General features: G+C 41.6%; 1 protein-coding gene across 2 annotated transcripts in view; it reads right to left on the reverse strand.

The window, feature by feature from the left end:
• Positions 1 to 15015, reverse strand: part of antxr1b (ANTXR cell adhesion molecule 1b) — a 42162-nt gene that overhangs the window by 20679 nt on the left and 6468 nt on the right. For both annotated transcript variants that reach the window (XM_080847389.1, XM_080847388.1), the window contains 7 exons: positions 14113 to 14146; positions 13547 to 13626; positions 12913 to 12981; positions 12467 to 12547; positions 11720 to 11780; positions 11519 to 11617; positions 4503 to 4572 (listed from right to left, as the gene is read on the reverse strand). In XM_080847389.1, the coding sequence (XP_080703515.1) occupies positions 4503 to 4572; positions 11519 to 11617; positions 11720 to 11780; positions 12467 to 12547; positions 12913 to 12981; positions 13547 to 13626; positions 14113 to 14146 (494 nt within the window). The remainder of the gene's footprint in view (positions 1 to 4502; positions 4573 to 11518; positions 11618 to 11719; positions 11781 to 12466; positions 12548 to 12912; positions 12982 to 13546; positions 13627 to 14112; positions 14147 to 15015) is intronic.

Raw genomic sequence — 15015 nt, forward strand, 5'->3', positions numbered from 1 at the left:
TTACTCATTAAAAACATGGAAAATACACACTCACAAAAAACACGGAAAATACACACTACACACTCACAGAAATACACTCACAAAACACGGACAAAAACCATCACGAAGAAAGGGGCGTGAACTGTCATAGCCTACTACTTATGATACATAGCCTAATATAAACGTTGTTGAGACTCTTATTAAAGATCTTATTCATTCTTGTGTTTGAAAGTCGGTAACAAGTCACGATAAACGTTGTTGAGACACTTATTAAAGATCTCACTCATTCTCGTGGTTGAAAGTCGGTAACAACACAGAGACAAAAACACAGATCTTACTTATTCTCGAAGTTGAAAGTCGGTAACAAAACAGTCGGTAACAAAACAGACAAATAGCTACACGGTAGAAATAGAAAATACACACACAAAAACACACGAAGACGTGTAAATCACCCTGGCCATTGTCTTTGACCAAGGTGTTCCAGAATGTTTACACCTTTGACTGAGGTGTCCCAATGTGTTTACACCTCTCTCATCAATATGCATAGGGCCTTAGGTGAAGAATAGTGTCACTTTCTAAGTTACTTATCATTAGTATAGAAACCACAGTTTCTGAATGCTAAATTCACCTACTTATGTGGACCAAACACCTCTGTATACAAGGTTCAGAGTAAAAAAGAAAACTTCCAAAATATTTACAATGTGTTTTTGTACAAAGTCTGAGCACCTCTAAAACAAGATTCAATTTTAGTGTCTTTAGATTTAACTTTAATAAAACCCTTTTTTAATACATTTCTTTTACTGCCATTGTATTATTGCTGAGGTGTTCTAGACTAGAGTATTCATTGATTAATTTTAATAAAACACTTTTTAACTACATTCCTTTTACTGCCATTGTATTATTGCTGAGGTGTTCTAGTGCAGTGGTCCCCAAACACCGGGCCACGGCCCAGTACCGGTCTGTGAGGCATCTGTTACCGGGCCGCGCAGAAAGAATAAATAATTTATAGGCTATAATGTCTGCTGTATTCATTATTAGCATCTGAAAGGTGTTTTATTTTGAAAAACGACTGGATTTTCTAGGACGTAATATTCGCCTGTGCCTCTTGTCACGTCAAGACGCTTGTCTCGTTCACGTGATACGTCACTCAAAAAATAGCGAAACTAGCGAAAATGAGTACAAAACTAAAATCTTTGGAGAGCTTCTTTGCAAAGGTGAAAAGGCCCACTAAGGAGCCAGAAGAGGAGCCTACGACCTCCAAAAAAGAAAGCTTATTTTAACAGACAATACCAGGAGTCATAATTAAATTACGGGTTTATCGCAACAGTTGATTCTCACGCACCAAGTCCGCTCTGTATAATTTGTGGCGACAAGATAGCAAATAAGCTAATGAAGCCTTCAAAACTGCTTCAGCACATGGAGACCAAACACTGATTCAGCGTTATGGTGAGTTGTATTTGTCATGCATTAACATTCGTTATACAATGGTGTTGGTCGCAAGTTAACGCCACTTCACGTTACTGTTAGCTTTTGTATATGAGTAGACTCCACTCTATCGAACTCGCGCTTGCCTCACGGGTATGAATATGGATGACATGACTAACAAGTGGTGGAAAATTACACCTTGAAGCCGGTCCGTGAAAACATTTCCTACATTAAACCGGTCCGTGGTGCAAAAAAGGTTGGGGACCCCTGTTCTAGTGTATTCATATCTATATCTACATATTTAAAATTGTTGTCCCTATTCATTGTATTTATATCATATCATGTATATTCATTGTATATAGGCCTATCATATCATGCCTCTTACCTCATATTCATTGTACTTATATCTTATCATGCCTCTTACCTCATATTCATTGTACTTATATCTTATCATGCCTCTTACCTGATTCATAACTTCTATTGCTACCTTCACCTGTACTGCATCTGCACTTTGCATAAACCTATATCATATCTGCACTAATGACCACCATTGCTGCCAATGTTACTACTGCTCATACCCCATATAGCCTTTTCCTGGCAGAAGTAAAATCCCTTTTCCTTATGCTGTCCCAAATTACCTGATGTCCCAATATACCTGTATTCACCCTAACACTAATAAGAAATGCCATCGCGCGCCAGTGTTGTAAATGTTGTACGAAGATAATCTGTAAGTTGTGGAAGTTGTATTGTTAAACGGTGAGTACTTTGGTAGATTGAAGTGTAAACTTTGAATACAAATGCTAGTACCACTTCTATACATTATCTGTAAGGTTGTGAGTGTGCAGTGGTAATGCAAGTTGGATTCGTAAAACGTATTTTAGGAAAAAAATTACATTGCTTGACCGTGTAGCTATTGGTCTCTGTTTTGTTACCGACTTTCCACCACGAGAATGAGTAAGATCTTTAATAAAAGTAGCTATTTGTTTTGTCTTTGTGAGAATGAGTAAGATCTTTAATAACAGTCTCAACAACGTTTATAGTAGGCTACGTGTAGCTATTTGTTTTGTCTTTGTGAGAATGAGTAAGATCTTTAATAACAGTCTCAACAACGTTTATAGTAGGCTATGTGTCTCTCGCCCAGGTGCGGCGTGCCAGATCGCGTACCGGAACTTAGCTCCCATCACTCCATCCACCCATTCATCTATCAATCCATCTTTCCACCCATTACTCCATCCACCCATTCATCTATCAATCCATCCCCCCATCATCACTCAATCCATCCATCCATCCATCTATCCATCACTCCATCCACCCAATCATCTATCAATCCATCCATCCATCACTCTATCCACCCATTAATGTATTAATCCATCCATCCATCTATCACTCCATCCACCCATTCATCTATCAATCAATCCATCCATCACTCCATCCAACAACTCATCTATCAAGCTATCCATCCATCCATCTATTCATCCATCCATCCACCCGCTCACACCCATCCATCTGCCTACTGCATTACCTACCATTGTAGCCCGCCTATGACTAAGCTCTGCTATGCGTTGCAGAACCAAACAACCTTATTTCAGAGCTCTCACACGTGGTCCAGGCTTAAGGCTTTAGGCTGCTTTCTGTGCTGGTGTTACAGCACCAGTCTCCCGTTCCTTACACTGTGGTGTGTTAAACCACAGGCATGACACCACAGCAGCAGGCAGGGCCTGGACCTGAGTAGTTTAGGGGGGAGTTGGGTGAAGGAAAGTTCCAGCCGAGCTGTGAAACCTGCACAGCCAACCCACCACCAACACCATAGTGCACACCATAGCTACAGTACACTTCTCACAGTGTTCCACAGTACCCACAGTGTTCTCCTCACAGTGTTCTCCTCTCACATTGTTCTCCCCAAAGTGTTCTCCTTACAGTGTTCTCCTCATAGCGTTCTCCTCATCACTATCTATCCATCTATCAGCGCTGTGCAGCGGGTTTTTCTTGATTCTCTGCCTTCCAAAAAAACACCTGCCAATGGTCCCTCAGTGTGTCTCAGTGAGGCAACCTTCTATTTCCTGTCTGATAACCAAACAGCCTTTGACTGTGTGACCAGCGAGTGAGCAGGGAATGGAAGGGGCTGGAGAGGACTAAGGGAGTGAGGGTTGTGCAGTCCACTGTCTGGAGTCCATCAGGGTGATTCACATGAAGACAGACAATGCAGAAAGTCTTCATCTCCGCTCACATGAAGCGATATCACGCAGAAAATCGTCCCGTCAACATGAGGCGAAATTCCTAATTCTCACTCGCATTCGAAGAAGCAATGAAGAAACTCCTCATCCTCAATCCTCATTCTGTGTGCTGTTCTAAGATACACAAAACGCCTGGCCTCGTTTAAGAGCTGGCAGAGGATAACGGAGGAACGAGAGGGGAAAGAATGTGGCAACAGAGAGAGGGAGGGAGGGAGGGAGGCGGAGAGTAGGAGAGAGAACTTAGTGCTGATTTTGAGCCCATCTGGTACTGGGCTGGAGCAGGGAGGTAAACAACACTCATGAGCACTTAGGTCCCTTCATAAACACTCATATCACCTTATGACTTACATTCCTTCACAAACACTCATATCACCTTATGAAGAGTATCTTTTCTCAGGTATCTTTCTAAACACTTATATCACCTCATGAAGATGTAGGTCCCTTAAAAAACACTCATATCACCTCATGTAGACGTACAGTAGGTCTCTTCATAAACACTCATGTCACCTCATATCATCATGACTTACATTACTTCATCAACACTCATAACACCTTATGACTTACATTCCTTCATCAACACTTATATCACCTTATGACTTACATTCCTTCATCAACACTCATATCACCTCATGGAGACAAACGTCACTTTATAAACACACATATCGCCCTATGAAGACTTGCCTTCCTCCCTAACAAAGAGCAACAATGATGAACAGATTTCCAATGGGTATCTAACCCATGGTGTTGGTGTTGTTGGTACGTTGCTACACTGACTGAGATACAGGAACATGGTTACATCACCAAAGATGAACATAAACGCTTATGTTCCTTCATAAACTCCTACATCCTTTCATAATCACTTACGTTCCTTCCTCTTGCAGTACTGGAGCTGGACAGAGAAGATAGGTGTCCTCAATCACCAGTGGTCTCTTCACTGTCAAAGCAAAGGAGAGAAGAAAGGGGACAGAAAGATAGAAAGATGAGAGGAAGAGAAGAAAAGTGGGAAGGGGAGGCAAAGAAATAGAGGAGAGAGTAGAATTGAAGATAAATGATAAAAGAGGAGAGGGGAGTGGATCAGAGGATGGAAAAGAATGGGATGAGAAAAAGAGAGGAGAGAGAAGAATTGAAGGTAAATGATGAGGAGAGAAGAACAGTGGGAGAGTGGGGAGAGTAGATAAATGGAAGGAGGGAGAGAGAAGAGAGAATATATTTTCATATAAAAAAACACATGTCGAAACCTTTGACAGCCCATCAACATCATCAACTACATTCTCTGATTTAATACAACAGTGCATTTCACAGCTCATGAAGCACAGGGCCAAATGGACTATTTTCGCTACTAGTCTTCATTTGGGGGTTGGACATGCAAGTCAGAGGAAATTAGACCCATATGGCCGCCCACCCTCCTGAAGGCCCATCCATTTAGTCAGCAGAGTGGAGATCAATTGAGGGCTCAATCCTGCTCATTGAAATGGACTCTTAGTGTGAGGTGTCAGTTTGTTTACAAATCAAGCTAGTGAAACGACTGCTCCTCTTCTGGAAAATAAAACGACTGGATTTCTCTCAGAACATAATGGTCTATTTACCCTGGCTTGAAAGGAGCACACACACACACACACACACACGCACACACACACACACACACACACATAGACAGACACACACACATACGGCTCAGAGGAGCTGCACATTCCATCTGATACTCTTTAAGTGAAATAACAGTCGCAAGGAAAGGACAGTCGGCAGAGGGCAGGCCAATGGCAACACAAAATAACCATTAGCTTCCCTGTCTGCCCATGAGAGAGACAGAGAGCAGCAAAAAGAAATTACTGCCACATTTCACAGTTTTACATTTAAATCATTAGGAGGCCCCTGCCTTTATGATAAGGCAGCCAGTGCCTCCCTAAAGAAAAGTCCTCGGACATTTGTGGATGGAATATGGCCGCCAAATAGAGGAACACAAGCCGTCTTGAGAATGGTTGTTGATGTTTGGGCTCATCACACAGTCAAATTAAACCCCTCTCTTCCGTGTTCCTAAAGCAAGGTAGTGAATGGCTGGAGGAGTGTACAGCTTAGTCCAACCACTTTGTTTGTTTCCCATATAAAGAGCCAGGACCGTGCGCTGACACCAGTCTTTTACAGCACATGCACTGGACAGCAAGCTAGAGGAACGTGAGGATACTTTTGCTGAATGTATAATGGATTATAATCGAGGACTGCATCTTTAAGGTGTAGTGTTGCTGGAGTCAAACAACAGAAATGTAGAACATTACTGACGTGTCACACTATTCTCTCCGCTCAAACAGTCTTTGAGGTGTGTGTGTGTGTGTGTGTGACTGTTCAGAGGGAGAGATAGTGGTTAGGCACGCATATAAATCTGTGTGAGTGTTTACTTTGTTTGTCCTGTCTTTTTTTATAAATGTATTGTCTTTACTTCAGTGTTTCAACAACCTTTTCACTGACTTTGCATTGACCGGATTTTCTATTGAAAGTGAGGTCTCTGCCCTCTGATGTCTTCGAGAGACAGCATCTGTTGCATTTGCTGATAAGGTCAGGTTTGCTAATGTGGTTCCTTCTACTATGCAGGACCGCCAAGCTTAGAGAATGCCTGGGCTCTTTCTGGCGTCTGCCTGTCTCATCGTCTGCTGTCTGGATCTCTCACGAGCACAGATCTCATTCAACTCTGAGCTTTTCAGACACAGAACTCTCAATGGGGGCTCTCTCAAGGCCTGGAAATCTACTTAAATTTGGGCTTAACCATGGCCTTGCAGAAGCTATGTTAACCTATGGCACTCACAGAAGCTGTGCAGAGCCATTGTACTCACAGAAACTGTGCAAAGCCATGGCACTCACAGAAGCTATGTAAACCTATGGCACTCACAGAAGCTGTGCAGAGCCATTGCACTCACAGAAACTGTGCAAAGCCATGGCACCAGGGGCGGACTGGCCATCGGGGATACCGGTTTTCCCTAAGGGATTAATAGTTTAATAGCACTGACTGAGTTTTATAATCCTACTCGCGATCTGTCTTCACACCTATGGTGACTATTTTCATTTTTTTTTTTAAGTGTCTTCTTTTAAATGTGTTTTACGGACTTCGGAAGTTCAACGTAAGAAAATATCTCCACCTTATTAATGAACACCTGAATATTGGTTCTTACACAGCCGAAGTGTTCTCAGCTGTGCGGATTCTTAAATTTGGATTTGCATACATACACGCAACACGCCCAACAGCTTAATGCTAACGTATATGGGAAATCCTATAGACACCGCGCTAGGTATTAGCATCAATTAATTCACGTTAATGTTTTTGTATGAGCCTGACTGTTTGATTTGCTGGCTGAAAGCAAAGAAGTAGTAGGCTTACTTTCTTTTGGTAACCTAACTGTGACGGTTCATTGTTTCTTAAATAAGAGGCCTGACTGCTATGCTCACAACAAACTTGAAAAAATAAATGAATTATTAAGCCATGGTTTGACTGCACTATAGGCTGAGTCCTTGATTACCTGAAATGTGCACTTTAGAATTGTATTTTGTACCGCCCTGTTTGGCAATGTTGTTTTTCAATCAAATAAAACATTTGCATAAAGCAAGCCGATCCACTTTTCCATGTTGATAATAGCATTACAATGAATTTTTTTTTTTATAATAGATACAAATCTGCGATTAATTGTGTTTAAATATTTTAATAGTTTGGCACTAATTTCAGGTATATTTATCTAATACACTTTGAGTGTACTAACCAATAGGCTTTGTAGCCCAGAGTTAAGCATATTCATCTAGCAAACTATACCTACCTTGGAGTGTTACAATAGCCAGTATCATTTTATTCCATGTGTCCATCCAGGCAAATTGGTGGATCCAAAAGTTATTAAAAAACAAACAAATTTGATGTAATTTCTTTGTAATCATCCAAAATAATGTTAAGTGTATGGGTATTTGCCCCAGTAGGCCACTGACCGGTCGATATAAGTGCGATCCATTGAGTGGGCAACGCGGCGTGTACTCAGTGGGCAGCGCGCCGGGTACTTAGTGGGCCGCGCGCCGTGTATTGAGTGGGCCGGTCTGACAGTAACTCCCGGGCCACTTTTTCCCCCCAGTCCGCCCCTGCATGGCACTCACAGAAACTGTGCAAAGCCATGGGACTCACAGAAGCTGTGCAAAGCTATGGCACTCACAGAAGCTGTGCAAAGCTGGGGAACAAACTTCTTTCTTCATTCTTTGGAATGTAAAGTAAAGATGTTATGTGTCTGTGTTGTGTGTAAAAGTGTTCCCTTAAGGCTGAAATACACTTCTGCATCCTTCTCCGACCTTCTCCGCCCTCGAATATAAATGGGTGGGTGGTCGGAATCAGAAGGATTTGATCGTACTTACTGGCCCTATACACTTCTACGACGGCTGTGGGTGCTGAAAGTATTTTACCGCGGCAATAATAACTATAAGGACGGCAACAGCGCTTTAAAACAACGTTTTACATTATTCAAAGGTGAAAGATTAAAGACAAGAGAATCACCAGGTGTAGGCTACCTTCTCATTATGTGTGTGTGTGTTGTCAGTGTTTGTAATACAATGGTGTTGGCTGTAAGTAAACTCCACTTCGCGTTTTTGACCATAAAATAAATCCCATTTAGGATAACAGCCTTCTTCCTATGTGCGGGAGTTTGTTTAACAGTTTAACTGTGCAGGAGTTTGTTTAATACGCAGGTCCCATTTGCCATGAGGCTTTGCTCCGACCATTGTAGACTCATTTATGAACAAAGAAACAAATGAAATCGCTGGCCAATTTATATTTGTGGTCATGAAAGTTATGTAACGCCTGAATAAAAAGAATTAGATCAAGATCAGGCAAAAATCAGGCTGGATTAATGAAAGTGAGTTCGAAACACACCATGAGTGAGATGTAGAGAGACAACAAGTGCAATCAGCTGGTTGCAATCAGCTGGATCCAGCTGTTGGAGAACTTGGCGATTTTCACGGGAACATAAATTGATTGTCATTTATTTTAACTCAATGGGCCGCTCATGAACTTCCCACGGCTGTTTTGTGTGAGCGAGTTCATTTTTCTGTTGATGCTGGAGTTTAATAAAGGCAGGCTATTCATAAAACGTATGTAAATGTGTCAGTAGTATGAGAGACATTGACTCGGTGGGTGATGATGTCGTTGGGAAATAATGTTGTTAGTGGACCAATCACAGCCAAGGGGGTATCCGACTCTCTCCAACTCTCTACGAAAAGTTAGAAAAAAGTGTTCCTCTCCGACCAGCTCTCCGAGGGCTCTCCGAGGGCTCGGATGGGCGTTAACACCTGGGGGAAGGTGTTGCCAAGGCATGCCAGGGCGTGCCAAAGTGTCCCTCTACGACCAGATTGGAGAAGTGTATAAATTAAGCTTTAATCAAAGAGACTGTGTTAGGATTAAAGGTGTTCTCTCCTACTCAGAGTGACTGTTAAAACGACTGCCTCCACTAGCTGCATCCAGCTGTGCATCTCATTGTGTGGGGGTTGTAAACAGTGAGATTCACTGACCAGTTGGTTACCCCATGCTGGGTTTCAAGGTCCCATCACAAGACATGCCCTAACATGTCCCTCTCAAGCCCCATTCAGACGGAGCCTAGTTTCAATATGGTTCATTTTTCACACAAATCGAATCTTTTAATTCCGTAAGGATGGAGCCTGGTAACGAGAGATTTGCGTAAGCACAAACACAGCCGATTGTGATGAACTGGCTGTAGTACATACCCCATGCCTGTTGGTGGCGCTTTAGCGCTGCTACAGACAACTGATAAAACGTGAAAAAACTTAGAAGACCGGACCACAGCATTCAAGACATTCAAGCTCCAATTAGCAACGTTTAGCCTAACCACATAGCCTACATTTAATCTGCACAGTAATGCATTATGGTGGTAAATAAAATCAGTGGTCAGAGCAGACTATAGGTTATGCGAAAATGAATTATATTTTCTATTGATAATAAAGAGTTTTGAACAGTGCAACATGACATGTCTGTCATCCCATTTCCCATGAGGCTTTGCTCCGACCATTCTACATTAATTTATGAACAAAAAGGCAAATTAAATCGCTGGCCAATTTATGTGGTCATGAAAGATATGTAACGTCTGAATAAAAAGAATTAGATCAAGATAGGAGGCTAAACAAAAATCAGTAGGCTGGATTAATGAGAGTGAGTTCATGACACACCATGAGTGAGATGTAGAGAGACAACAAGTGCTATATATATTGATTGGAAATCACGATGCGATCACGTGGGACAATTACATCATCAGGTTGCGTGAATCTGTGCACAGGAACACCAGCCCCGTACCGATTCAAATCTACTCACTTTCTACCCCCGATTCGAATCGTTGCAGATACCGTGTGCGGATAGAGAGTGTTCGTCTAAATGATAGGGCTATCTGTATTATGAACAGATCGGACGCAGACAAACTAGACTTCGTATAAACAGCACATCAGTCCTCCTCACAGTATAAAAGGCCAACCCTCCTCTGGCCATTTTGTGGGTCAAGCAGAGCTGGATAGAGGAGTCAGCATCAAGGACAATTAAACATCACTATCAGAGATATTCACTTACCGTGCGTCATTTAAGAATGTGAGTGTTTGTGTATATGTGTGTTTAGGTATTTATTCTGTTCAGATCACTTTCATATCATATCTTATCTGTTACTCATTTGGTATTATTCATTCACGGTCTTGTCATGTTTCACTTATCATGCATCACTCTGTCACTGTAATGCTTTTCAAGGGACAGAGCCACATTTATATCATAGCCATCATAATCACGTTTGTATATACTGTTACCATAGAAACCACGGGTTCAACAGCCTTGAATATAAGTCCCTGAATATAAGATATTATCCACAAGGATAATTATAATCACGGATCATTGTCTCAGTCAGTTCACAGATTCTATCAGTCAGTTCACAGGTTAAACAGACTTCAATATAAGTCCTTTACAAGGATAATTATATTCACGGATCATTGTCTCATTCAGTTCACGGATTCTATCAGTCAGTTCACGGGTTCAACAGCCTTGGATATAAGTCATTTACAGCGATAATTATATCCACGGTTCAAAAAAGGATTCAGCCGGGAATATGAGTCATTTACAACGGCAATCACAATCACAGTTCAGCATCTTTCATTCATCTTCAAATCATGTCTCGTGTGTGTGTGTGGAAATACACCAGTCATCATTGGAACTTTGGCATCACCGTTCATGTTCTAACTGGACAACCTGTGGCGATTGTCACCTATTCAGTAATCAGTAATACAGTCCTTTTGGGATTCATTCCATTCAATATCCCCTATTTTATAGGGACTGTGTTATGAGTAAAAGTGTTCTGTCTTTCTCAGATTGACAGTGTTAGGATTAAAGAGATTCTCTCTTACTCAAAGGGACTGTGATAAAGGTGTTCTGTCTTACTCAAAGTGTCAGTGTTAAAGGTGTTCTGTCTTACTCAAAGTGTCAGTGATAAAGGTGTTCTGTCTTACTCAAAGTGTCAGTGTTAAAGGTGTTCTGTCTTACTCAAAGGGACTGTGATAAAGGTGTTCTGTCTTACTCAAAGTGTCAGTGATAAAGGTGTTCTGTCTTACTCAAAGTGTCAGTGTTAAAGGTGTTCTGTCTTACTCAAAGTGTCAGTGATAAAGGTGTTCTGTCTTACTCAAAGTGTCAGTGTTAAAGGTGTTCTGTCTTACTCAAAGGGACTGTGATAAAGGTGTTCTGTCTTACTCAAAGTGTCAGTGTTAAAGGTGTTCTGTCTTACTCAAAGTGTCAGTGTTAAAGGTGTTCTGTCTTACTCAAAGGGACTGTGTTGAAGGTGTTCTCTCTTACTCAAAGTGTCAGTGTTAAAGGTGTTCTCTCTTACTCAAAGTGACTGTGTCATTGATGCGGAAGCTGCACAGGATCTGTTCCACGTTCCGTGCGTGCAGGAATCCATTTCCACTCACCACCACCTGGAACACCTCTGCAGAACCAAGACAAGCCATGGGAACATAGAACATAGGTGAGCACAGAAAAGGACACAGCACAGGTATCAATCAGAGGGGGGATGAAATGAATGGCCTACCTCCTGCACAAATACTTGATGGTTCAACGGCCAGGATCTCAATGCATGATCTCTTCAAGATCTGTGTGGACATTTCACAGGCAATAATATCACTAGCAATATCTATTCTAATGTATTATATTCTACACTAGTCTCCACAGTTCGACTGTAGTGCACTGGTTGTATTCCATATATTGCTTCAAGCCTGGATATTGAAAGATCACTATAATGTGGTAAATAATGAGAATTCAATATCTTGGCAAAAGTGAGGCTCATTAGCATGTGTGAATATGTTCAAATCTATAATCTCTTGGTGCACTTTTCAACAGCATTTTTTGAATAAATAAAAAATACATTTCACAGTATGGGCTAGCATGTTATATTACAAATAATTCCCAGTCACATACTAAAAAGACTGTTCTGCATTAAAAAACATATATATATTTATATTATAACTTATATTTGACCGGAATAGTGTGATATAGGATTAGTTTAAATGTACACCTCCAGGTTCAGATTAAACCTAGCAGCTCACTGACTCTCTTTAATCTATCTTCTACCTGGCACCTTCTCCCAGACATAACTCCTGACACCTCCATCTATTTAAACACTCACCCTCGCCCACATGGCACTTACACCCAGATCTCTATCTAATTCGACTAATGATTTGTATGTCCTTAATGAACTGATGGTCATTATGTCTTGGTGTGACAATGAGAGGGAGGATGAATCCCTGTAGTGTTTAGTTATCTAGCTGTTCGACCGTACCGAATCAATGACACCCTGCAGCGCCTCAAAGCCATCATTCACCGGAAACACGTGGTCTTCACTGTCCGCTATTGTTGCCAGCTGCAGACAAAAGACCACAAATAGTGCTCAAAATTGTGTGTGTTTGAGTGTTTCTGGACGATGTGTGTGTGTGTGTTTGTGTTCATGCAAGTGTGTGTGCATGTGTGTTTACACGTGAGTGTGTGTGTATGTGTATGTGTGTGTGTGTGTGTACATGTGAAGGACAGGAGCCCTTGTATCAGAGTTAATGCTCGCTTTCTCCTCATTGTGATTAAACTAAAACAGGTTTTGTGTGTTTGTGTATTACAACAACCAAGGTGGGATTTTTTTGTGTTTAAAAAAAGAATTAAAGCGAGCATTTCTCTGCACGGCAACCATGTTCCATAATGAACCAGAATGTGATGGATCCAACTGGGTAGTCTCACCTGGGTATCATTGAAGTCCTTTACGCCAACACAGTACACAGTGGCACCCAGCTGACGCGATCGACTGGCCTGCCGTTGGATGAGGGTCCAGTGCCCGAGAAAGGAGAGAAACAGACCACAGAAGCCATTAAAGTACTGAGGAGGACACCCAGACGCCATTAGATTACTGTGAGGGACACCCAGGTGCCATTAGATTACTATTGGGGGTACCCAGATGCCATTAGATTACTGCAGGGGACACACAGTAACCATAAGAACAAAAAAGGCTGCTGGCATCTTAAGCTTCATGCTGCTCAGATTTAGCACCAGAAACTATAAAGAGTTGCCTGACCTGGAAATGGAACATGAACAGCAACCACAGTTACCAAACCCTACACTTATTGGCTACACAGGTGCATGATTGAAAAAAGTGGACAAAAATGCATACACATCCTCGACAAATAATGCAAGTGCTGATCTGAGAGGTATCAAATGTAATGATAAAAAAGGAACCTTGTGCACTGCAATAAGCACTTTAACTTGACAACATTTCCATTCTCAAACGAGCAAACTTCTTGGCACCAAATTGCTAATGCTAACTGCCTGAAGGTGACATTGTAAAGCCTGTTATGTTGGAAACAGGAGCTTGGCTCACCTCTCGTGAAGCCAGGTCAAACTGAGTCTCCCGGAGCTCCCCGTCTGTTAGGGCGATGATCACACTGGCTGTGCGGTACCCTTTGATAGAATAGTCACAGTAGAGCGCAAGTCAAGCTCAGTAACAAAGGCTCTAAATGCATCTTAAAGGTCCTGTCCACGACGTTGATATATTGATATTGTAGATATTTCAGTTTAAAAGCTAATCAAAGTACACCCCGCCCTTCCGTGTTCCTCAAGCAATGTGTTGATTAGATGGAACAGTGTGTATGACTCGGCCCAAGACTCTTTTTTGCTTCCCATTTAAAGAGCCAGGTATAACGCTCTAAGTTTAGGGACAAGACGATGTCACTGTCATGTTTGGTGTCATTTAAATGGCCTCAGTCCTGCAGTGGAATAGATGGACAGTTAGAGGGATGGTGGGAGATTTTGTTGAATTTGTCAAAAATTGTGATGGATTGTTATCAAGGACTGCATGTTTAAAACCAACAGCTAGCAATGTCTTCGGGTCAAACATTTACCAGCAAACAAAAGAACACAAAGGTACACAGGGCTGTGAGCACTCACCATCTCCGGTTCCATAATAGATCTGCTCACTAGCCTAAGAAAACACAAGGACACAAATATGAAACCCTGTCTGTTCATGGTTGTAATCAGATGCAATAGCTCTCTTTTTTACTCCTTCTCCCTCTTTCCTTCACTCTGTCTGTCTAATGTGCAAAATGTTTTTTTATCAGAGGTCTCATTTATCTCCAGCTCTTGACACAGGTTCGAGAAAGCCCCTTGAGCCTTTCTCTGTGGTATCTGGTATTCACCTCCGCCACTTCCTTTCTTCATCCACATCAAAAGACCCAGGGCTGACAACGCCAGCGCCATTTGCAACCTCTTATCAGACATATTCTCGATAAGAAGTAGCTATATTACAAAACCATCTGTGGTGAGCAAGAGTGATGTGAAAATGGTAAGCAAACGCTGTCTTGTTTATGGGTTATGTATCCCCAGTCCTAGGACTTCAGGTTTTCCTTTTTGAATGACATACAGAATATACAGTATATGTAGTCATAGTTTATATAGTACTGTATATCTACGGTTCTTCTGCGTCTTCATGAGAGGAAATAACTCTCCACACCATCAAGTCTGTATGTATACATACAAATACGGACTTGCTGGTGTGGAGAGTTATTTTCTCTGGGTTTGGTTGTAGTCTTGGTTACGTGCAATGTGATATGAGATGTCGCCTTCACCACTAGGTCTTTGATGTTGGTTTGTCTCTGGCTTAACCCTAAACCTCTTTCCTTCTCTCCTTCTGCCCGGGTCGTGATGGAGATTTACTCCAGTTAAATGGAAGCTTTTCCTTGCCACCATCACCATGAAAGTAATTTTAAGTTTTTTAAACCTTTAGTTCGAAAACACTTTTAAGATAATGTTCATAAAAACAACATTATATCACCTTGCAGTTCAATTTTATTT

This window comes from Sprattus sprattus (genome assembly GCF_963457725.1).
Source record: "Sprattus sprattus genome assembly, chromosome: 11".
NCBI classification, from domain to species: Eukaryota; Metazoa; Chordata; class Actinopteri; order Clupeiformes; family Clupeidae; genus Sprattus; species Sprattus sprattus.